The 26,109-nt window shown below is 36.8% G+C and overlaps 1 protein-coding gene across 1 annotated transcript; it reads left to right on the top strand.

Moving 5' to 3' along the window:
* Positions 1-1,057: 1,057 nt before the first annotated feature.
* Larp7 (La related protein 7) lies at positions 1,058-21,881 on the top strand. The gene is made up of 8 exons (XM_069824570.1): positions 1,058-1,180; positions 2,496-2,690; positions 6,910-7,091; positions 9,112-9,276; positions 12,539-13,455; positions 14,516-14,774; positions 19,992-20,133; positions 21,595-21,881. Exons 2-8 carry the CDS (start codon positions 2,501-2,503, stop codon positions 21,741-21,743), a joined length of 2,004 nt encoding a protein of 667 aa, XP_069680671.1. The 5' UTR covers positions 1,058-1,180; positions 2,496-2,500; the 3' UTR covers positions 21,744-21,881.
* The last annotated feature ends 4,228 nt before the right edge of the window (positions 21,882-26,109 follow it).

The raw sequence follows: 26,109 nt of genomic DNA, 5'->3' as shown, positions 1-26,109 counted from the left end.
TCCAACAAATAATGCTACAACATTTTTGTCGTTCTTTGATAACAGAGAAGATAGCACAAAAACTTGTGCTTGTCAGACTTAACCTCAACAAACGACATACTGACATTGTAACTAAACCACTCATTACCATTTACGACTTTAACCTTTGTATAGAATCAGCTGATCAATGAATTAATAATAGTATGCGTACTTTATGACTTTGTAGAATGTTTATAAAACAGAATTAGTCAACTAATGGTGAAATAAACCATAAAGCGGGAATGAATATTACAGATTATTAAATACTTACTATAACATTACAGATGATTGGCCAGTCTTACAAATGTTGATATTAAAGTTCGCGCCACCGCAAGGATTTCAATTTCCATGCGCCCCCCTCCAACCACGTGAGAGTTTCAAGTACCAACTTCATCCAACGAAGTTCCAAGTATGACATAAAGAACAACGAGAACAGTGTAACTGCAGCTGTCGGTTCATCGGAACAAGCTCCGACGTTCCGACTGTTATCTCGGAGTCGGAACATACCTTGTGCAACGCGGTACTGCGAGCCCGCAACAGCTGGGCAAGTGAGCAGCTCGGAGTCGGAACACTGTTATTTCGGAACAGGAGGTCCCGACCTACTGTTCATTTTTGCAACAGTACCGAGAGAGTCGGAACATACCCTGTGCAACGCGGTACTGCGAGCCCGCAACAGCTGGGCAAGTGAGCAGCTCGGAGTCGGAACACTGTTATTTCGGAACAGGAGGTTCCGACCTACTGTTCATTTTTGCAACAGTTCCGAGACCGGAACAGTTCCAAAATAACTGTTGTGTTATTTTTTACCCATCTCTACATCAAATCATTTAAGCAACAAAATGAACGGACTGTCAGTCTTGGCCTCTTACAGTATTTTAACTAGATCATCGTGCTCCACAATACAATATTTCTTAACCCTTGTGAAATCCCTTTTATTTTATTTTTATATTACTATTATTTACCCGAAGTGAAAGAAAATCAAATGCCCGCCTTCAGACTTCTCAAGCTTGTACTGAAAAATTTGAGAATCGTAATCCAATTTGCAGGTTGACCAACATACACAAGTTATTCATTACAAATGGCGGTTCGCAGGTTGTAGTTCGAACGTTTCTAGCACGTTTGAAAGATTGTTGTATAAGATATTGGATTTAATTAGTATTATCTGGTAAGAAATGGAACATTACTGGTTCTGTTGCTATTTATTATGGAGGTCTATTTTCGACATTTGAGTTTCTTTGTAATGTGCCAAGTTACCTAGTGTGGGGAAAATTACAGTATACGGATACCTCACAATTAACATTTAAATTTCGATTATAATCTGTTCAGTGTTGTGCGTAAATTTCAGCCGGATTCTAATTAATAATTTCCTGAAGAAAATGGAACGTACGTATAAAGTATAGGCCTAAATTAAAATTGATTATATTCGGTATATGATTGAAGTAGCTATGTTTTGCCAAAAACCAGTAAGGTGGAATTACTGTCAACGAATGTTTAATGAAAATGTATTTTGCTATTTCCGAAGTCTTGTCTGATAATCTATTTCCTGGAAACATTTAGACCTATGTGTAGACCTGCTTGCCATGCACAGAATAGGTCGGATTCCAATAGGTCTAAGTGAAGAGCATTGTATTTTTTATTCGGTAGGCTAGGTCACCAAACATTGACAAGCTCTTACCCAACCAGGATAAATTTCAGAACACGGATTCCTTTCTCTCCTACTTCAAAATTCGGTCAATGTAGAGTATCCACCGCCCACTGAACGAATATTGGTTAAAGGAGCGTTGAGCGACTTCCGCCGATTTTGGAATAGACACCGACGCGGTTAGGTTAGGTTAGGTTAGGTTAGGTTAGGTTTTTATTATCCCGTCAACATGTTTAGGATTAGTGTAAAACTGGCCTATGTCTCCTATAGTTGGCGGGACATAAGTAACATTCACCCAAAATTCCAACCTAGTGCACACAAAATAAATTATTTACACTGAGAAGTGCCTTTTCGTAAGCATGATGATAAGCATTCGACAAACGCAGACAAATGTGTTCTTTGTAGTATTTTAAGATATAATTGTCAGTGAGAAAACCGTATACTGAAATTTTCCCATTGTTTATCTGGTATAAAGGTTCATCTACTCTAGAAATATATTCCAATTCTATGCAGGCATTTGGCCAAACAAATATATCAGTCCCCTAACTGCCCATTGTGCAACTCAAGCCAAGAAATGGATTCAGAACACCTCAAAATCTGTGCTTCAGTGGCTGGTCATGATAATATCTTTGAAAAATATTGGAGTGCAAGAAGTCAAATGACTTTATTGTCAAAGGCCTGGCATTAGAAAACAACAACTACTACTCTAGAAATATGGATATTACAATTACTTGAAATATTTTAATTTTTTTGCATACAGGGTCCTTTTACATGGAATGACCAATAAGTGAAGTGTGTCAGTGAGAAAGTATGTGTAATCTTTTTTCTCTCTATTTAGAGAAAATGGATGAAGAAAACGCAGCCATTGTTGAAGACGATCAAATTGAGGTAGAAAGTGAAGTGCCCCACAAAATTGTTCGCCAGCGGAAGAAACAGCTTTATGACACAATTCGTAAGCAGATGGAATTTTATTTCAGCGATGCCAATATCACAAAAGACAGGTTTCTGGGGAAGCTTATTATGGAAGATCCACGTAAGTACTTTTTTTATGGAATATCTCTCCCTTTGATTGGCAAATCTTCGCGTCTTTCTTGCATGAAATATTCATGAGTACTTGTCACGTGCAGAATGAGTGCTAAGGGATGTTGTAAAGGAAATTAAAATTTAATTATGTAGCCATATAACCTATGACGTAAACATTGAAATTGCAATGAAGGAAAGAGGAGTATGTAGTTGTTTATAGTGAATGTTAGGTTGTTGAGCACGAACTTTATTGGTAATTTCATAGAAACGATGGAAACTATGTCATCCTCCCCCTTGGATTGTTTCTTCCTTTCGATGTGTGAACATGACATAAGTTATTATGTCGTAAGATGGTGGTATTATGATTGACAGATTGATAAATGGAGTTGTAATGTAGCCTATAGTATTTCACTTCGAGCATTAAAGTAAATAGAGACGGCATTCTACTCTACTCTGCCAGATGTACGTGGCACCAAAATAACAGTGCTGTCTGATCAGCTGATGTTAGGCAAAACATTACGCAGTGTACTGTACATATACTGCATTACGAATATATTGTAACTAGTGGCTTGTGCAGCAAATGCTGCAAACTAAGTTCATTAGACGTTCAAATAAACATTTTTCAGATTTATTTTCAATGAAGAATACCAGACATTCTGAAAGTTATTTGCTTCCATAATAATGAAACATACTCTCTCTGGAGCCAATACTGAAGAGAACCACGCATATAAATATCTACACCACACCGCCATTAAATATATGGAAAAGATCCAACCCCACTTGATTAATAACTATAAAAATATTTGATTTTTAATAATATTATTATCTTACATAAGTTTTATAGCTTTCAGTAACATATACTATATATACGATATAGCCGCCACTCAGTAAAATATAGAAATCAAAATCTAGTTTAAGTTATTCTCTACATCTACTTATATAACCCCAAAACGTTTCACTTTCATATCATCAATATAGCATTAATATGCATAATTAATGAAAAATAGTCACATCACGGCATTAACTACAATAATATTTCATTTTTAATAGTAATAATGTCATCAAACCACCTCAAGTTTTGTAGTTTTTAATATCCAATACACAGATGTACCCAGAAAATTACACACCACAGAATCGAACCTGTAAATTATTTTTAATAAGTTAAGTTTTTAATAACCAATTTAATTTGAGCTCTAAATATATCAGCATTCTTGCAGATCATGGCCTTCGTGTAATATTGTTTACTGTAGTGTGTGTTTTGTTTTATTCTGAAATGCAACACGGCCGACTTGATGCTCGCTTCGCTTCTCCTGAATGCAATTAGCTAGTTCTCAAAACTGACGACAGATGGATTTTGGAAAATAGGAAAATTATGTAGGAAAATTGACATTTCACTGAAAACTACTATTTTTCCGAAAAATTTTGGGTTCCAAGCTTCAAAATGAGGGGCCATTTATTAAAATCCGTTCAGCCATTTTCCCATAATTTCCATTACCAGTTCAAGCTATATATTATATAGATATAGATGATAGCCGAGGCTATATATCTTAGAATGTATTAAGTTAAAAAAAGTTTGGTAGATCCTAATTTAACAACTCCCTTGTTTTATTGTGCATACTGTTAGCTTGTTTTATAGTACAAAATTAAATATCCTAAAGATTTGTTCACTTGCTAGCCTGCCTGCAATGGGAAGGTTAAGGAAACAGAATGAGTTACACACATGAGTGTTGTCTTGTTTTTGAGTGTGAATCATTGAAATATATGCTACAGCTAAGGGGACCGGGACCCTGTAATATGCTCAAAATTTCAATTTTTCTTTTTTCTTTTTATTGATTTATATTCTCTGAAAGATCCTGTTTCCAGCAGTATATCATTTATGCACGTTGTTGTTGTTTAGTCAATTGTCCGAAGACAGGTCTGAACCTCACAAGCAGTGGCGATTTCTCTTAAGGAGCACAGGAGCAGTGCACCACCTCTTCAAATAACGCATGTTTTTAAATTTATATCAATGAGCTGCAGTAGACTATGTGAGCGACATAATTCTTTATTATAATACGGTACTATGTAAAAACAACGCTGCACGTGTACTGTTCTTGTTGACGCCTGGGACTTAGGTTTACCACTCGACACTTGCGGCACACTGTTCCATTCGAGCATGCACAGTAGTAGAGTTTCACTGGCAGGCTTTGGAGCATGTTAGGGAGCCAGTACAATGTGCGTAAGAGGGGTTAGGAGCACTTTCAGATGTGTTCTGCAGTCGCTGTTTGGCCCGTTCTATCATAAATATTGCAATGAATAGTGTGCAAAATCTTTTAAATATGTAATTTTCTGTAAGAACTTTACACGAAAAGATAAAAATAAAGAAGATGGGTAGACCTACATAGGAATTAAAATTATAAGCGACGAAGAACAGTAATAGAGAAGTGACAAGAAAATTCAACATTCGGACTTACAAAAAATACAATATGTGGCTGCAATATAAAAGACGCTGTATTTTGTTTTCCTTGCCTATTGTTCGGCGGCGAACATTCATTGACAAAAACAAGTAGGCTACGTGATATGAATTGTATTTATTTTTCTGTTTGAATTTAGGACTGTGCGTAGTAACTAAATAATTTTGATTATCGTTCTGTAGGTATGATTGATTTGAAGCACATGAATGAAAGAAATAAAAACACGATTCTTCAGCTGCACACTCAACAATAATGTTAAATTAGCAGTGTTGGGTCAAACAAACATACAGACACAATTGGATTGTTGCACTTCACAATGATAAAGTTACCAAGAACAGATATGTGCGTGCGGTGTTGTTGCCTTTAAGAGGTCACGATGGCGGAAACTCATATTTAAACGCTAGTATTTTTCTGGCCTCATCAATTTTAGTTCTGAATTAGACGCACTCTTAAGGAACATTTGGAAAGAGGAACAGTGTTTAAGAGCACATCAAACGCTATACAGAACGAAGTCCTTCAAACCATTTTGATGTATGCCATGATGAGATTTCAAAGAAATAAAGAATGCTGCTGACTTTTAGCAGTTAAGGCTGAGGAGACGACACACGTATCGAATGCTTGTGAACGTGTGAACTGTGTTATAAAACGCAATATAGCGAAAACAATAATATTTACGGTATGCTGCAATAGAAATTGAACACTTTACTTTGCTATTACTGGACCTACATAGGAAACTGACTAATTGCAATTTCTTGACTAACAAAATTATGTAAATCTATACCTATATAACGTACATTAGTAGTTATGTCGTGGTTAGTACCTATAATAATAATAATAATAATAATAATAATAATAATAATAATAATAATAATATGATAATCATAATCATAATAAATGTTTGTGCACCACCAGGATTATTTATCACCACACGCCACTGCTCACAAGTGATACCAACAATGCACCACTTATGAGGCAACTAGGCTAGGAGATAATGGAGTAGGGTGGCCAGATTCTTTCCCCCTCCATTGTGCACTAGTCAGACTTCAGATTTATTGTTCTTCCTCTGACACATATCGTGAAGTGAGATGTACTGCCTGAATTATTAATGACGTTCGTATATCAATTCAATCAATAATTCACTGAAAATAATTTGTTTTATATACCGTAGGTATGTTTTTAATAATAATAATAATAATAATAATAATAATTATGTTTAACCATTATTCTTCCCTAATCTTTATCGACTCGAGTAAAAATAACTTAAAAATCTGGTTTTATATCTGATAAGCAGCATGGAATTGTGCCAAAAGGTTCTTGTCCATTATACATATCATGCATTTTGATTTCACAATTTTCATCACGTTTATAGGTTGACATATACATAGATTCCATGCAACAAGCAAAAGAACTTATAATAATAATAATAATAATAATAATAATAATAATAATAATAGTAATAATAATAATAATAATAATAGTAATAATCCATATTCGACACCAGTTAACTAGAAATGTTATAAAGAAGTTATATAATAATAACAATAATAATAATAATAATAATAATAATAATAATAAAAATTCATATTCCACATCAGTTAATGACATCTTTCATGGCACTCTTTTACACTCAATGACTTGACACTCACAGCAATATTTAATTATCCCATCTTATTGAACTCTTCGTATTCTGTTACTCTCATCTTATTTGTTTCTGGAATACACACATGCTATTATGATTCGAATGAATTGTAACTTTGTAACCATTTTCTGTTGCAGATGTAGATCTTTCAATATTTATAAGATTTAATAAAATTCGAGCTTTGACTACAAACATCACGGATATTGCAAAAGCTCTGAGGAATTCCGAGGTTTTGTCAGTGACAGAAGATGGAACTAAAGTATTTCGCACTACTCCAGTCAGAGAGAAGGAGAACACCGATGATTGTACAATCTATGTTGTAAGTTTGATATGTTACATACAGTACAGAGAAGTTCTTCCAGATACCACTGGCTGCTTTCCCCAGTAGTGATGGACCTATGTTGATGTATTTTTTACAACATTAAACCTTTTTTTTTTTTTTCAATAAATTGAAGTATTTATGTGTTTGTTATCTGTGGTACATGCTAGAAATGAGACTATCTGGCAAAGCTCTCGTCTTCAGAATATCTTTCTGAACTCCCAGTGGAATTTAAGCGAAATGCCTTATTGTGAACAATACTAGCCTAACATTATCTTTTTCCTATATTTATATTCAAAGGTACATTTCTGTCTTAGGCTACATTTATGTTGAAACAACGCTAAATTATATCCAGCAACGATTCAAGACATGATACTAGCAACACAGTATTGCAATAGCTGGATCTGTTTAAGTTGGAATAACACGAGATGGAGTAATAATTTTATAACCGCTGACCTAAAGCATATTCTCTCTTGAATATTCTACAACCATACAATAGTTAAAATTTGTATCCTCATAGAGAATATTTCAATATGAGATTGTTTAGAGCTAGAAGATCGGCAGAATGTGCTTTAGGAATAATTTACAGTAAATGGAGAATATTACCCAAAGCCATAGAAAGTAATATGCAGACTGTCGATGACGTAATAAAAGCAATTTTTGTGTTGCACAACACATAATGCATCATAATTCAAAAGATGTTACAGCATTCCCAGATAGGGCCGATGAAAGAAACTTGGGTGGCAAGTCCAGCTGCAGCTCATGTATGGGATATATTTAAAAACTATCTCACTGAGCATCCTCCTGTGTAACATGCTATAAAGTTCAATGTATAATAAAATAATAAGGTTTTTAAATGGATATTGCCAGTTAACATCTTGTCCAGGGTTTGCTTATTCACGGATGATTGTATAGTATACAGGGAAATAAAAAGTTATGAAGATACTACTCTTCTTGAGAATGACCCCAATAGAATAAACGATTGGGCAGTGACCAACAAAATGAAAATAAATATTCTAAAAAGCAAAGCTGTCAACTTTACAAGAAAAAGAAACAAAATAATCGCGTTGTATATGTTAGGGGGTGAAACCATTCCGGAAGTTAACAAATGTAAATACCTAGGAATAACTTTCAGCAGTGATCTTGGCTGGGGGTTAAGATACAAATTAGATTTACTTTAAATGTTATTTTAAGTGATCGTGCTTCATTTAATTTAGGATGCTCCTTGTTAGTTTTATTATATTATTATTATTATTATTATTATTTTATTGTTGTTATTATTATTTATTCAGAGATTAAGGGTGTTTGAGAATAAGGTGCTTAGGAAAATATTTGGGGCTAAGAGGGATGAAGTTACAGGAGAATGGAGAAAGTTACACAACGCAGAGCTGCACGCATTGTATTCTTCACCTGACATAATTAGGAACATTAAATCCAGACGTTTGAGATGGGCAGGGCATGTAGCACGTATGGGCGAATCCAGAAATGCATATAGAGTGTTAGTTGGGAGGCCGGAGGGAAAAAGACCTTTGGGGAGGCCGAGACGTAGATGGGAAGATAATATTAAAATGGATTTGAGGGAGGTGGGATATGATGATAGAGACTGGATTAATCTTGCTCAGGATAGGGATCAATGGCGGGCTTATGTGAGGGCGGCAATGAACCTCCGGGTTCCTGAACCTCACAAGTGATACTTACCTATTTGCAGTGTGAATAAATACATATATTCATTGTTGTTTAGTCAACTGTCCGAAGACAGGTCTGAACCTCACAAGTGATACTAGCAAGGCACCACTTATGAGGCAACTAGGCCAGGAGATAATGGGATGGATGGCCAGTTCCTTCCCCTTCCATTGCGTACATCACCGACTAGCTACATGTTACACTAGTTATTTATGAGGTTCAAACCTGTCTTCAGATAGTTGATTAAATAACTCCTAAATCAAATTTGATCAATTTCTGTATGTGAGAGCATATTTCTTAACTATAGTAATAATTTCCTCCACCTCTGTGTCCCCAGGAACAGCTACCTCCTGATGCGCAACATGATTGGCTCACTGAAGTGTTTTCTGGATATGGCAAAGTTGCGTATGTTTCAATACCAAAGTATAGAACCAGCGGAAAAATCAAGGGATTCGCATTTGTTGAATTTGAAACACCTGAAGAAGCCAATAAAACTTTGGAGGTAAGAAGTTTAAATAGTTTATGCTCGACCATGCCGAAATGTAGTAATTATACACCTGGTAGTAGCCCTTTAATGCACCTCATTAAAGTACACCTATTCATTATAATTCAGTTATTCAGCCAATAAGAAATCACCATTGTACCATTATAAAACCGCAAGTATCGATTATTCTCGTATATGCAATCGAAAGACAATTAGCGAAACGTCACGGAGGCTGGAAATCCAATACTGTCACAGAAGGTTATGTTCTGTTACTATAATAATTAGCGTTAATTGTAAATAATATTCAAATAAATTCAATTTGTCATCTCGTTTTTCAATTCTAAATCAATTTCCAGGTTATATCAATATTAATGTTCATGTTATTCTCTAGATTATATCAAGGTCAATGACTTTCGTCCCTCGGAAAAAATCAATACTTTCGCATCTGCGCACATTTCACAATTTAGAAGGTCAGTTCCGCTCTTCACTTAGATAACCATAACATGAATACTTATGAATAATTTCAAGTTAGAAATATGGTCGAGCATAAAAAGTCGTATGAAACTTGCCTGTAATGGTAATTAAGACGCTCGTATGAAAATATGAAACCCGCTTGCGCTCGTTCCATAAACAAACATACTCGCGTCTTAATTACTACCATTATAGGCTCGTTGCATAATGTACTATTTAGACATTGAGAGGTTAGAAGATCACTGTTTTTGATTTGGTTTTTATGTATTATTAGAACTGTACACTAATATGTAATTATGTACTATAAAGTATTGCAGAGTATTCTATACACCAAAACAAACATATTTTGTCATCTACACTTAGGGTTGCCAACCCTCCCATATTTCCTGAGATCTCCCTTATTTGCCCCTAATTTTTAAGTCTCCCAACCCCCGTATTTTTCTTCTCTTCGAACATTTTTCTCCCTTATTTTTTCATAATGTAAAAATCATTATTATAAACATTTGATTTTGTCATGAATGATGATTGTTTATATGATGAATTTTGTTGTTCAAGAGATGCATTAAAATGTACAGTCTTCTTGGAAAGTAATGCTTGCCAGAAATGGCTTTTAGTGCTCACAATATTAATATTATCAATTTGGAAAAACTGGCTACTTTTGTTCTAAGCATACCATGTAGTAATGCTCATACAAAGAGGGTGTTCTATCTCATGAGCAATAATTGGACATATTATGTTCGAAACAGAAGTATGACACATCTAATCAAATCAGAGGTGCAAACAGCAATTGACTTCAACTATTATGCGAGACAAACTCTGTCTCAAAATATGCTTAATTTAAGCCTGGGGGGGGGGGGTATGCGTGTTGTTTTTTACTGTTGAAAATGTTGAAGTTGACATGAGGTTTTCTAAGACATTGCTTCACTTCTTAGTAAAGAAGATCGGCAGCTTTATTATCAGATAATCCACAGTGTGACAATACTCTTCGAAAAACAATCCTTTCATCAAGCTTCATCAGATGGTGTACAATTTTCCAGCAATAAGTTTTATTTTTTTTTGCTTTTAGGTGAAAGATTAGTTGCTTTAGCAATAGTAGCTGCTTTAGAATCACTCAAATAACAGCTTGTTGGAAATAAGAAAACCGGTACAACGGATTTTGAAGAGTTGAATAGATGGCTTCAACTCCTCCATCAAAATTTGTAGCTATGTAACCTAAGGATTTATAAAGCGAGAAATGTGGATTTGTAGCACCAGTATCTGCTCCACTTTGAGTGCACAGTAGGGATCCATTAGTGAAAATATGAAGTTATTCTTTGTTAGGGAATTTTCTGTGAATAATTTCCAAAGCTATCAATTTTAGGACATTTCTTTGTAATGAATCTCTGGGAATTCCCCCCCCCCCTTAAAAGGAGGTTTACATAAAATGGGAAGGAAAGACGAAAATAAGTAGCACAAACGTGTGTTATATACCAAACTTTATTATAACCTACAATTATTATTTACAAGACATTTCGTTACAATATTTTTTAACTCTTCAAATGGTGTAGCACGAATGTTTTCCTGTTTGGTTGAACCCAAACCACACTGAAACTTGGCATTGAAAATTTCTTCTTTCTTCTTCATTATTCCACATAATAAAGTAGTTGGCAAACCATGCTTTTTTTTCCATTGCAATAGTGGTGATAGACAGCATATTCCGAATCTCACCGGACCGGTGGACAACAATGACGTCATGCTGCAGCGAATTAGGAACAAAACTACTGGAAGGACTGATGGCTGTCATGGTGACTGTACAAGTTGTCTGTGCTTCGCTAGCAAAATTTTGCAAAATTTCCGTACTGCCATCTCATTCAAAGAAAAGAGAGCATAAACAATTTATTTCTTGAACCGGTAGTAATAACTGGTCCGTTGACATGTTCGCTCATAAGCCATTAACATATTGTTTTTACGTTGTGCTCATTACAAACAATACAGCAGAACACACCGCCATGACACAACAGTGCACGATGTCATTCGTCTGCTAATTCCCGCCCTATACAAGAACCAATCAGATTCACTGATGGCGGCTGATGGAGACTGCCACCACCTCTGCAAGCTGATGGCACTGGTGTGACACCAGTGGAGCATCAATGACGTCATCGGTGGAATTCGGAACACCGTGATGCCATCGGATTGCTCACCGGTGAGATTCGGAATACGCTCAGTGTTATTTGAGAATTAGCCTCGACATCCCTTATTATTTTCTCTTTCTATCCAATAGTCAATTTCTTCCATTTAATCACCATCATAACAATGCATTAACAACATAAACTAACAAAAAAGAACTTGGAAACAGGTTCCACTCAACTCGAGAGAACAAAGCAAGCAAAGCAACCACTCTTTGAAAGCAACGCAAAGGTAGACCATAAACTATAAAGAATAATGCTGCCATGTGGTGCCACATTGCTATCAATTGAGATGCACTTTCGAATATATCGGTACTATTGATTGTTGAAAGTTGAGTCGATATTTCGAACTTCATTATCACAAAATCACTTCAGAAGTATTCCTTAAACCAGGTTTACTTAAATGCTGGGATTAATTATATTTTTCTTGTGGCAGTTTGGCTGGGACTTAACAGATTATGTCTTAAAAACAGGAATGTTGAAATGGAGTTTTACTATAAGTACAAAATGTACCTATAAAAGAATGTTCCTATATTTCGTCCATTACTGCAGGGAATATGTAGATTGCTTTTGCACTGTTGTCCCATAACATTCATCATATGTGTACATGTTTAAACTTAAAAGTGTTTTATCTTGTCTAACAGACCTTTGGTGCAAGGGGCTGCCGTCTTTCATCTCAGATTGCGCCAGAGAGGCTTTGCAGCATTGCAACTTACGAACATGAAGAAGTACAATTTGAAAATAGGCAGAATGAAACCGATAAGAAAGAAACTCCAGAAAAATTAGGTGAAGAAGAGAATCAGGCTCAAGATAAATTGTCAAAGAAAAAGAAAAAGAGGAAGAAGGGAAAGCAGGATAACCAAGAAGAAAGTGATGTTTTTGATGACGAAGGGGAGAAAGGAAGTGAGATGGGTGCGAAGAAACGTAAGAGGAAAAAGACTCAAGACAGTGAGGTTGAGGGAGCAGAGGCAGAGACTGATACACAACCAGAGGACAGTGACACACCTCCAAAGAGGAAGAAGAGGAAGACGAGTGAAGAGTCTGGAGAAGCAGAAGAAAAAGAAGATAAGGTTAGTAGTGATGACCCAGGCGTTCAGAAATGTGAAGATAATGAAAAGTACCTGCAAAAGAAAAAACGGAAAAGGAAAAGTGAAGGTAATGAAGAAGAAATGGATGAAAATAAAGCAGAAGTACCCAAGTTAGAGGAGACAGACGAGCCTGAAAAGAAGAGAGGGAAGAGGCCGTTGGAGGATAATGAAGAAAGAGAAGTGAAAGCTCATAGTGAGACTGACAATTCTGAACCCCAGCAAGAGGATGCTGAGTCACATTCTGGGAAGAAGAAGAAACGGAAGCGAAAGAGCGGTGAAGTAGATGAGGAGGAGGCAGTAGAGGAAGAGAAGAGGACCAAGTCTGTAGAATGGGACGAAGTAGTTGAAAATAAGGAGGAAATGGCAGTGGAAGGAGACCAGGGAATGGTCAAGAAGAAAAGCAGAAAGAGACGGAAGAAGCACAAGAAAGAGAAGCCTGATGTGGACGCTGGCAGACTGCAGGTCTTATCTAAGTATGTAGACTATTAGAATGGTTTTTAAAATGGGTAAAGACTGGGTGAATTGAAAAAAAAAAATTAGGAAACTCTTTTGCTTGAAGAAATTTTAATGGTTACTTGGTGGAAATTGAATAAGAATTAAGTCTGTGGCCGGGAGGAAAAAGTCTTAAGTCAATTTTTTGTGAAAATGAGATTTTTATATATTCTGAAAGCAGAAACAATTCTCTACAATCTGGTAAAACGGCTAAAGTCAAATAAGACTCCTGACTGGATTTATAGAGCATTACCAAATGTCCAAAGTACTTGAAGAGTTCGCGGGTAAAACGAATGTCACATTTCTGTTAAGGATTAGATAATGATCTAATTGAGCCTATAACTGCAAGATGTAGTGCTGTTTCTATAGAAAATAAAGGAAAGGATTACTGTATTCGTGGTGATAATTCTCCTTTTTACCATTTTTCATAAGAACAATATTAAATTTCGCAGTAATCCATTGAATTAGATAATGACATCAACCTTAAGAAAACTGTGACATTCATTGTTTTTCCCGTGAACTCTTCACTTTTTGAATCGAGCACACAGAATAAAGGACTTAAGAATATTTAATACTTTATTCCTTACAAACATCACATTTTTTCTTCCCATGTTTCCCTATTAAAAAGGTCTAAATTGTATTTAACCGTTTTATCACATACTGATGCCCTTTCCTTACATTTCTCATTTATTTTGACATGAAAAAGGTCTTATGTTTAATAGTCCCTTCTACTCAGTTTGGCTTCTAGTCTTAAAAGGGCTTAAGTGCGGCTATTTTTGGAAATAATCAAGAAAATTGTTAAATGAGCAACATTACCTATTTTAGAAGAAATATAAACAAATAATATCCAGGAAAAACCTCTTAATTAAAAAAACTCTATAATTGACACCAATTTCAATCTTTCTACTGCTCTCCTGAAAAGTATAAAATTTTTACTTAAGACCTTTTTCCTCCCGGCCACAGAAATAATAACTTAAGCCGGATGCACACAGAATCAGGTTATAAAAATGAACTGTTTTTTTTTCTATGTTATCTATTCAGGAGAGAGTGGAAGCGTCTACGCAACAAGTACCTGGATTTGCAAAAAGCAAAAATGAAGTGTCTGAAGCAGTACTTGAGCAGAAATCGCTGGAACAGTAATAATCCCCAGGGTCGCAACCACGACCAGTTGCAACAGACCATTAAGGATGAAGATACAGCAAAACAGAAGACTGATAGCAAGCCAAAGTTCACATTTGTTCCTGGAGTGATTGTACACGCTATATTCGATGAACCAGTCATCGACCTAAAGAAACTTAGGGTAAGAATGCAAGTAAGGTGGGACAAATATATGCTTGTGCGATTTTATTTTTAGCTTTTATATGCTTTACATTGTACAGTGTATCCAACAAGTTCCACATCATAGGCTAAATCATAGCATATGTTCAATATGACTCCATTCGATTTGCAAATATGTCTGGAGGCAGAACTTCATGTTAGTTACAGCACGATCTAGCATGTCAGTGATGTTTCCCTTCTCCATTATGAATGTCTTACCTTCGTTTGCTTTCCTATACTTGAAGCCAGTGCTCTTAATTTTATTATGTTATGCATAGAACCCTAGATCTTATATACCCAGTTGCTCGGCGTTATAGGTTTTGACAGTAACAACTTTTGTCAGGTTTACTATGCTGCCATCTAGTTGTTACATAAGGAGTCACGTCATAACTTCCATTTGAATTGCATTAGCGACTGTACTGCCATCTCGTGTTCATTTACAGTGGACGGGTCGTGATCCTGGCGGTTGTTCTCTTCAAAGTGCAACCGATTTTAACATAGGAATGATCAATCTATATGTGATCTGGGATAGAACATACTGATACCTGCTAATTAATGTTCTCTGTCATGTCTAATCTAATGTTAATTTTTTTGCTATTTAATATAGCCCTTCATCGTCCTGCACCATGGCGTCGTGGTCTAAGGCATCCTGCCTAGGATTCGCGTTACAGAATGCTCGCTGGTTCGAGTCCTCATGGGGGAAGAAATTTTCTCATATTTCGGCCAGTGTATGGGACCGGTGCCCACCCAGCATTGTGATGCACTTGGGGAGCTACGATAGGTAGCGAAAATTCAGTTTCGCAAACCAGCTATAACGGGCTTGGGGGATCATCGTGCTAACCACACGATACCTCCATTCTGATTGTATGATCGTTTACCTCTGCTTCGGCATGTGGACACGAGGCCAGTAGCCAGCTGATCGGTCTTGGCCCTTCATGGGTTGTAGCGCCATGGATTTTTATAGCCTTTCATCATAATACCTGAAAATTATCCTGCACAAAACTTTTTATGAAAATCGTTGAACTCAGTAATTCAATGTTGAATTTGTGTATCTTTCTTTCCTGGCGGCATAAAAATCGGTACCTTTTCTTGTTCTGCTGCAGTAGCAATGTCACTAAAAATTCTTGAGTGTATGTACTATTGGCTGTTCAGTTCAAAGTGTGTCATGGCTCGCTGTATGCCGTCTTGTGGCTAGTCGATGAGCCTAGAGAATTCAATCTTCCTACAATTTCGCAGAGGTGTATTACTTATGTGCCAGAGAAGTTGCCTAGCAAGTACAGCGTTCATTCAGAAGAGTACTTACCGATATGTACGGTAACGCCAGTAGTGGCAGGAATGTGAACTGTTTCGAAACATGTACTGAGGTGAGGTGTACTGTCGGGATATGTGGAGAGGGTTAAGACGATTACTTACGTATTTGTTGACATTAATTTTGACGGTCAACATGGACACGGAGCATTTGATTTCTGTTGTGGAATGTTGCCGTACGCAACCGATGATAACAAATACCCTGCGTATGACTTGGCCGCGCAAGACACAGTTCGAAAGGGGTTATGGTGGCACACAGACCGTACAGACTGTCGTCTGTTGCTACGACGTTCAAGTTATACCGTACACGTTCTCAAGTTCAGATTGAATACCTTGATTAATAGGCAACTTCTCTGACAACGTGAGATGTTGATACAGCGTCGTAAAATAACCAATAAAAAAAATCTTCATCGTGATTATTACACCACAGACAAGTAGGATTATCAGAAATGTGAAATTGGTGTAGGTACAATTCTGTAGTGCTTGGGAAAAGTGGCATAAGTCAGTTTCCACAAACATTTTTTATTAATTTATTGACAACTGACGAAACATCTGCTCACTTGGGAAAAGAGACATAAGTATTTCTCCCATCACAATAATTCATACAGAAGAAAATCAAATCGACATAAACCAGTGTGAAGACAGTTTTTTTCCTTCTCCTGTAACATTAATATTTTTGACTTGTGCCACTTTTCCCGAGCACTGCAGAATTGTGTGACAATGTGACCTGTTCTGGCTCTTGTTAAAAATGTTTGAACCTCGTGGGTATTCACCTTGTCGTGGTGAGTAACAAAGAGGTACCCACAGAAGCTGCATTAACACCAACGCAGTTTCACTATATTTTTCACTGCTTATGATACATGGAGTCCCTCATTGTAAAATTCTCCGGAGGTAAAATAGTTCCTCAATCGAATCCCTGGGTAGGAACTGCTCTGAGAGATGCCAAGAATCGTACTAAAGTACAGTAGAACTTGGTTATAGCAACCTCGTTTTGTGCGACACCTCACCTATAACGTCATATATTCTGTGGTCCCAACTAATTCCCCATAAGACATATGCTTTCCTACCTTGCTTGATACAACAAACATATATGCGTCTACCTCGCATATAACGTCATTTTCAACCTCAGTTTGGAATATAATTTTCTAAGAACTGAAGTATTTTAAGAAATATTTTGCTGAAATCTGGCAAATCCTTTACTGTTCCCTTCTATCATAGACTCTGGAATGCAGGCAGATCCCCCACCCCATTGTAACCTGCCCGAATTCATGCGGTATTAGATCAGTTTCGACAGGAAGTTTTCACTAAGTGCACGCATTTTAACGCAGTATGGCCACTAAAAGAAGTGAGTGACACTTTAGAAGCCATTAGAATTGTGAACATTTCTATGAAGCTAGGGAAGGGAGCAGTGAAATTGCAACTGAAATTATGAACATAGAATTTAATAAGAAAGTGCATATTGGGCAAGTAGGAGACAACAGAGTAAAATGACTGATTACTTCACTCCTCAGTAAATAAGTTTATGAGTAATGAACAAACTGTTTTAATACAGAATACTGTATTTATAATAATTGTACTTACTTACTTACTTACAAATGGCTTTTAAGGAACCCGAAGGTTCATTGCCGCCCTCACATAAGCCCGCCATCGGTCCCTATCCTGTGCAAGATTAATCCAGTCTCTATCATCATATCCCACTTCCCACAAATCCATTTTAATATTATCCTCCCATCTACGTCTCGGCCTCCCCAAAGGTCTTTTTCCCTCAGGTCTCCCAACTAACACTCTATATGCATTTCTGGATTCGCCCATACGTGCTACATGCCCTGCCCATCTCAAACGTCTGGATTTAATGTTCCTAATTATGTCAGGTGAAGAATACGATGCGTGCAGTTCTGCGTTGTGTAACTTTGTCCATTCTCCTGTAACTTCATCCCGCTTAGCCCCAAATATTTTCCTAAGCACCTTTTTCTCAAACACCCTTAACCTATGTTCCTCTCTCAGAGTGAGAGTCCAAGTTTCACAACCATACAGAACAACCGGTAATATAACTGTTTTATAAATTCTAACTTTCAGATTTTTTGACAGCAGACTAGATGATAAAAGCTTCTCAACCTAATAATAACAGGCATTTCCCATATTTATTCTGTGTTTAATTTCCTCCCGAGTGCCATTTATATTTGTTACTGTTGCTCCAAGATATTTGAATTTTTCCACCCCTTCGAAGCATAAATCTCCAATTTTTATATTTCCATTTCGTACAATATTTTGGTCACGAGACATAATCATATACTTTGTCTTTTCGGGATTTACTTCCAAACCGATCGCTTTACTTGCTTCCAGTAAAACTCTCGTGTTTTTCCCTAATCGTTTGTGACATGTATTTTATTGTGTTCGTGGTATGCTTAAAAGTGAATACATAAATCTAAAATATAAGCCTAATTATGTTTATTATTTTTCATTTTCCACCTCACTAGACTGATAATATGAATCTCGGTTACTACCGACACTCGTTTATAACAACATAATTTTCAAGGCCCCTTGGATGTCGTTATAACCAAGTTCTACTGTACTTATTTGGAATTCCCATCTTTATATTTTAAGTACATTTTTCGAGCGTAAATAGCATATTCCATGGTCTTAGTTTATTGGTAACATTCGTAAGTGGTGGGAGTAAAGGATTGGACACATCCTTCAGCATATCCAGTCTTCATACGCCATTAAATATTACACTCAGAATAATTACTGCGTAATGTGTGTAGTGATATATAGTCCGGGTCAGCTTACTTCATACCCTAAGGGTGAAACCTAACCATTTTTCTCCCATTACTACATATGCTAGTGAATTGTGGTGACTTTCTTGTTTGCAGGTTGAATTTTCTTTTGCCAACTTCGTTTCGAATTTCAATACTGACAAATACTATAAATGGCAGTGATTTTGTAACTCGTATGTTGGCAGCTGAGAAAAATATTTGCCGGTACTGGAGTTCCATGAAATTAAAATTGTACTAAATTTCTGAGCCGGTTACTGGAAGCTAGTGAAATTTAAAAATACCAATAATTAATTAAGTTATTTTATGTGTTGCGTTGTGGTTATAATTCAAGACTATAGTCAGGCAAGTTTTCGGAGTTACTACTATTAATTTCATCTGGTCAAACGAAATACATTTTTAGGTTAAGTCTCTTGAGTCAATTGTTTAATCAAACCAATGAATTTCGTATTGCCAGACAAAATACTTGACATGTTGATCCCTTTCCCGTATAGTTTGCCTACGAAAATTTGTTACAAATTATTGAATTATTTAGAATAACCTTCCAACATAAAGTACGGTAAGTAAATAAGTCATTTAGTACATAGGATCGTGTGATATTTGGTAACAGTTGGCAACACTGACAAGACGGCAATATTTGCTGTTTAGAAACTCTTCTTATGTGACCCTGACTATAGTATGTGTTATTTATACTTGTTTTTTTGAAAGATGGGACATGACAGGAGTGTTGCGATCGGAAAAACAACTGAATGTCACATAACGTGGTAGGCCTTTTGCTATGGTAACAACAGTTGAGTTGCCAAACTTACCGTTTCCACATGGCGAGTGCTTATAGCTCTCTTGGCAATGTTAGCATTGGTACATTTTGTGTTTGATTCTCTGTCGATTTTTGTATTGTTTTCTTACCTTTGTGTCAATTGTCAATGAATGTTTTAACGTCAGCCATCTTAACCTCAGTTGCTAGCTTCCATCAGCTGGCAGCGTGTTAGTCCATATTGGCAATATAGCACTGTAGTTCCAAGCTCAGCCGCTTAATTGTCATGTCCCATCTTTAAAAAAAACAAGTATAGAGTTATGCATTGAAGGAGGTGGTGTATACATTGGTAATGATGTTTTCACAGGCCGATGCCAAAGCTCTGAGTGATGTGGCATACATAGATATTGTTAAGGGAGCAAGTGAAGGTTTCTTTCGATGTGCAACACCTACAGCGGCCGAACACTTGGTGGGGAATGCTCCATGGCAGCATGCAGAAATTCTTAAAGGTAAATATTCATCATTATCTGCTTGTTTTAAGGTACTTGTCCACCCTTGGAAGAAAATTGTATCCAATTTTTTTAATTCTTTTTTTCCCTGATTACTTGACACAAAATTAAGGATTTTCACACAAAATAAACCCAACAAATATTTTTAGGAGGTGGAGGGGGAGCAATTTGTTAAAGCGAAAACTGAAATTCGTTTGTTTTAGTCCTTTGCCCACAATTTAACAGAAGAAATACTGAAATCAGAAGTAAACACTGAAATAATGAAACAATAATTGTCTTTAGAGACAATTAATATTAAGTACCCTCCACAAAACTGGCTTCATTTATACACCGACGGATCCTTGATGTCCAGAGAACAAGGTGCTGGTGCAGGTGTTACGTGCTGTCTCTTCTCACTTTATAGATCTCTTGGATATGGAACAACAAGTTTTGATGGAGAAATCATTGCAGTAGACCTAAGTGAAAGTCTCAGGAATCTTCTATGCCACATAAATAAATTTAAGAATGCAGTTATATTGTCAGACTCCAAAACAGCTATTCTATCAATAGTCTCTAAACACACACCTTCATCTAAAACAGCAGAAATAACTAAAATGCTCTCTCAATTAATATCACTCAATAAAAGAATTGTATTCCAATGGATACCATCCCATTGTGGAATCCTGGGAAACGAGAATGCGGATGCTTTAGCAAAGAAGGGCAGCACTGCTACTTACAGACCTGTTACTAAATCTACGTATTACTCTGTGAAAAGATTTATTAAATCTACATACTTAGACTTCAACAAACAAAATTTGATAACACAATCTCAAGGAAAAAAATGGAACTTTCTTCATCATAATCCACAGTTAATTCCCGATTTACCACGAAAATCGTCTGTAGCTGCATTTAGATTGGCAACAGGCCATGATTGTTTGGCCAAACACCTGCATAGAATTGGAATATATCAGTCCCCTAACTGCCCATTGTGCAACTCAACACCTCAAAATCTTTGCTTCAGTGGCTGGCCATGATAATATCTTTCAAAAATATTGGAGTGCAAGAGGTCAGATGACTTTATTGTCAAACGCCTGGCATTAGAAAACAACAACATATGTCGTAGTAAAGCTATTATAATGTGTAAGTTTTTTTTTTAATCCAATGCCACCAGGTTGTCTTTTCGACATTTCTGGTCTTCTCTCCTGGCCATGGCTTAGTTGTAACCCACTTCTGAGGTTGGGGCGCCCGGAAGGCGGAGTTACATTACCCCGATGATGTGGTGCCAGGAGAAGTCTTAAATCTAAACTTAACCTAAATTCCAGACCATGGACGAACACAGGAATAATCCCCTTTAAGGAAAAATTCCTGTGCTCTAACCGGGAATCGAACCCGGGACCTCATGAACTATAGCCAGAAGCTCTGACCACTAGACCATGAGGCTGGTCATATATAATGTGTAAGTTTGCTTTATTATCGTTTCAGGTGAAGCAGAGTCACAGTACTGGGACAAAATGATGAAGGACAGAGAAGAGAAACTCAGCAACCATGTTCGTGTGAAACAGAGAGGACGCGATAAAATAATGAGCAGAGCAGAAAGAGAACTGGGAAAACACATCAGATTTGATGAATAAGAAGTGTATAGAAGCAAAAAGCTGTATATATGAACATTCTTATGACGACGTACGTGTAACATGCAGTGCAGTCCATATTTACGTGTCATCAAATCATTTTTATGTTACTGATAAAAATAACTGGATAGTGAGATTGTATGAATTGCATTTGTTCCATTTGTAGACTTACAAAACTTGTGTGTGCATGGTGTCTGTCATATATGATATAAATATTCGATAATTTCGTGAAATATAGCTGCTCTGGACACCAGTAGGCATGTGTGTTTATCTTGATCCATCCATCTCCAAAGTACCCTATCTTTGTACTTTCTCCTGATAAGGAGCTCTGAAAGAATTGGTGATCCCAACCCACTTCCAAGCCTTATATGCTTTATTGATTGCTTCAAAATAGGAGGAACTTCTGGAGCTGGTATACGTGGTGTAAACCATACATCCCAGTTTGGAGACCCTGGCAGCAACCTGCCAAGTTGGTACATTCATCGCATTTCCCACCCTGAATTGATTTCTACTGTTCTGGGAATATAATTGATGTTTCCTTGCTTTTAAGTAGCATTGATTACAGCTTAAAGCTGATAACCCGCCATCTATAGTACACAATCAATCAATCAATCAATCAATCAATCTTCTTAATGTATCCAGCTGTTTGCTGACAACATAAAGTCCACTGTAGTCTATTCAGTTGTTGTTTGAGGGGTATTTTGATCGGTGTTCATTATAGATGCCTGTTGCTAGTAGCCAGAGTTGGGGTGTAGTCAATACAGTAGCATGCAAATTAATCCGAACAACATAATTACTTATGCAAATACACTCAAACGGGATAAAAAAAAGGATCTAAGACATACCTCAGTAATCTATGTGGCCTCCCTTGTTCCTAATAACAGCTCTGAGACGATTTGGCATGGATTCCACTAATTTCCCACAAATATCCTTCATTTCTTCATCGCAAAACCATACACCAATGAGGGCAGAAATCATCTTCTCCTTTGTAGAACAATCCATTTTTTGCATTCTTCTTTTGCAAATTGACCACAAGTTCTCAATGGGGTTGATGTCGGGTGAGTTGTCTGGCCAGGGGAGTACCTGAATATTCTTCTTGTTGAAGAATTCTGTAGTTTTTCGAGACGTATGGCATGGTGCCAGGTCTTGTTGGAACACACCTCTGCCATCCGGAAATGATTTTTGCAGCTGGGGTACGATTCTGGTTTCCAATAAGTGAATATATTTGTCAGAATTCATCATTCCCTTGATAGGTATTAATGCTCCAGGCCCTTCATGTGTAAAACAACCCCAAAACATTACTTTAGGGGGGTATTTGGGTGCTTGTTGGAGATGAGCTGCTGTTGCTTTTTCGGATCCTTTCCGTACGTAAGAAACACGGTGGCCATGGACCTCGAAATGAGACTCATCGGAAAAAAAGTATATTCTTCCAGTCATACACTGTCCAGTGTTGATGTAATTTTGCCCACATTAAGCGTTTTTTGCACATAACAGGGGTTAGCAGTTGCTTCTTAATAGGCTTACGAGCCCTTCGTCCAGCTTCCAAAAGCCTACGCCGCACTGTTGTGACGTGAATATTCGCCCCAGTGGTAGCCATTAACTCGCGGGTTAAGTCGACAGCAGTTAGTCTAGGATTTAATTTACTATTCCTGACAATTAAACGATCATCTGCAGGTGAAGTCTTCCTTTTCCGGCCACAGTTTCCTTTTTTCTGGGGTGTGATGGATCCAGTCTCCCTGTATCGTTTTATGATCGAATTAACAATAGCCAAACCGATGTGACATTCTGCAGCAATTTGCCTCTATGTCATAGAAGAATGCTCTGCTAATGTTATAATTTTAGACCATTTTTGTGGAGTTGTATCCATTTGTGAAGACGACAGAATGTACACAGGATTGCAGTATTAAGTCTTCAACACAACTGAAATGCTTATAAGTACAAAACGACAGGCAAAATGTCACATAATATAAAAAAAATAATGACAGACCTTCAACAATGGAATTACACGTACTACAGATGTCAATTAAAGCGGTATGAGCAGCTGTGAGGCCAACAATGACAGAAAATGTAAAAATATGTCGTGTTCGGATTAATTTGCACGCTACTGTATATAATGCAGGGCTGTGTCTTCTGCAACCGGTACTGATGATTTTAATTTACTTCTTTTGTGGTTTATGGATGGACAGTATAGAAGAATGTGTTCCAGATCTTCATCATGATTATTACACCACAGACAAGTAGGATTATCAGAAATGTGAAATTGGTGTAGGTACAATTGAGTGACAATGTGACCTGTTCTGGCTCTTGTTAAAAATGTTTGAATATGTCTGGGCAAGTTTTTGTACATTTCCAGGTCATTTGGTTTCTTTTGTACAGACTGTAAATTTTTTCGTTTGTCAGAAGAGAGCCAATTGTTGATCCATAGGTTTGTAAAATGAGACTTTACTGAATCAAAAGCACTGGATAGAGATATCACTTGAAGAGGTCTTGGTTGCAAATATGTTGCCTGTTTTGCAATATTATCGACTTTCTCGTTTCCAGGTATACCACAATGACTAGGTATCCATTGAAATGTTATTTCCTTTTGGTGTTCTTTTAGTTTACGTAGTTATTTCTGAATTGGAATAATTCTATGTGCATATAGGTTTGGTACATATTTAATTATATTAAATATAGCCCCCTTGGAGTCGGTAAGTATGCAAATAGATTTTTCAGAAATTTGAGTAACACACTGAAGAGCAGCATCAATAGCTAGCAATTCAGTGTCAAGACTGGAGGAGGATGGACATGGTATGAAATAACTTTCTTGATATTTTGGAATATAATACCCTGCTCCTGTTGTCCCATTATTAGGATTTAGAGATCCATCTGTATAAATTTGAAGGTGATCCTTATATGTACTGCAGAGTAGTGCCATGGAATCTAACTTAAGAATGTATGGAGGATCATTTTTGGAATGATTTCCTGGAATTTGTATGCTATGTTCTGGAATCACCCATTTCCATGGAGGTCTGTTGTACACATTTTGTAATACTATCACACGCATCATTGACTAGCTACAATCTATGAGTACTAAACTACTAGGTTTTTCTCATTTATATACTTGGCAGTGTTGCCCACAGATGTGCTGTGTAGTGTAGTGCAAGCAGTTCATACAGAGTCTCTGATAAATCCAGTGCCGTCACAGGGACCATACGTGACCATGAAGCACATGGAAACCTACAATTTTTTTAATGAATCATATGGGGAAGAGATAATTGTGGCCATACAGAGCCATATGGGATATGGGTAGAAGTATGAAAATATCGCAAACGCAATAATAATTAAAAACTGCTCTTTTTGCTCTTTTTTTCTAGTTGTCTTCACATTTCATCACAATTGCAACCCTTTGAAGCCAGTTACATTATTGCGAATTGATGCTATAAATAGATATTACCACAATAAATTGTGTTTTCAGCAAAATATGAGCGATTTTGAGAAATGCTTCATCTTTTTTTTTTTTTTTTTTAATTTTACTTTGAATAAATTCTTCAGATTTTGTTTCGATCTTCAGGACACAGCTCGGAACTTTGTTTTTGTGGAGTCTGGCATACCATGAACTGCTTACTTACTTACAAATGGCTTTTAAGGAACCTGCACGTTCATTGCCGCCCTCACATAAGCCCGCCATCGGTACCTATCCTGTGCAAGATTAATCCAGTCTCTATCATCATATCCCACCTCCCTCAAATCCATTTTAATATTATCCTCCTATCTACGTCTCGACCTCCCCAAAGGTCTTTTTCCCCTCTGGTCTCCCAACTAACACTCTATATGAATTTCTGAATTCGCCCATATGTGCTACATACCCTGCCCATCTCAAAAGTCTGGATTTAATGTTCCTAATTATGTCATGTGAAGAATACAATGCATCCAGTTCTGCATTGTGTAACTTTCTCCATTCTCCTGTAACTTCATCCCTCTTGGTCCCAAATATTTTCCTAAGAACCTTATTCTCAAACACTCTTAATCTCTGTTCCTCAAAGTGAGAGTCCAAGTTTCACAACCATAAAGAACAAACGATAATATAACTGTTTTATAAATTCTAACTTTCAGATTTTTGGACAGCAGACTGGATGATAAGAGCTTCTCAACCGAATAATAACAGGCATTTCCCATATTTATTCTGTGTTTAATTTCCTCCTGAGTGTCATTTATATTTGCTACTGTTGCTCCAAGATAGCACCATGAACTGCACATGCAAAAATCGATTTAATTTATAGTCATTAACTTCGAAATTATCCTCTAATTGAGATTCTGGCTGATATGTACATACATTATCAGGCAGTACATCTCACTTGATATGTGTCGGAGAAAGAACATTGAACAA

Source organism: Periplaneta americana, chromosome 4, assembly GCF_040183065.1.
Source record: "Periplaneta americana isolate PAMFEO1 chromosome 4, P.americana_PAMFEO1_priV1, whole genome shotgun sequence".
In the NCBI taxonomy this organism is placed as follows: domain Eukaryota; kingdom Metazoa; phylum Arthropoda; class Insecta; order Blattodea; family Blattidae; genus Periplaneta; species Periplaneta americana.
Note: the sequence above shows the minus strand (reverse complement) of the source record. Positions and strands in the feature narration are given on the sequence as shown.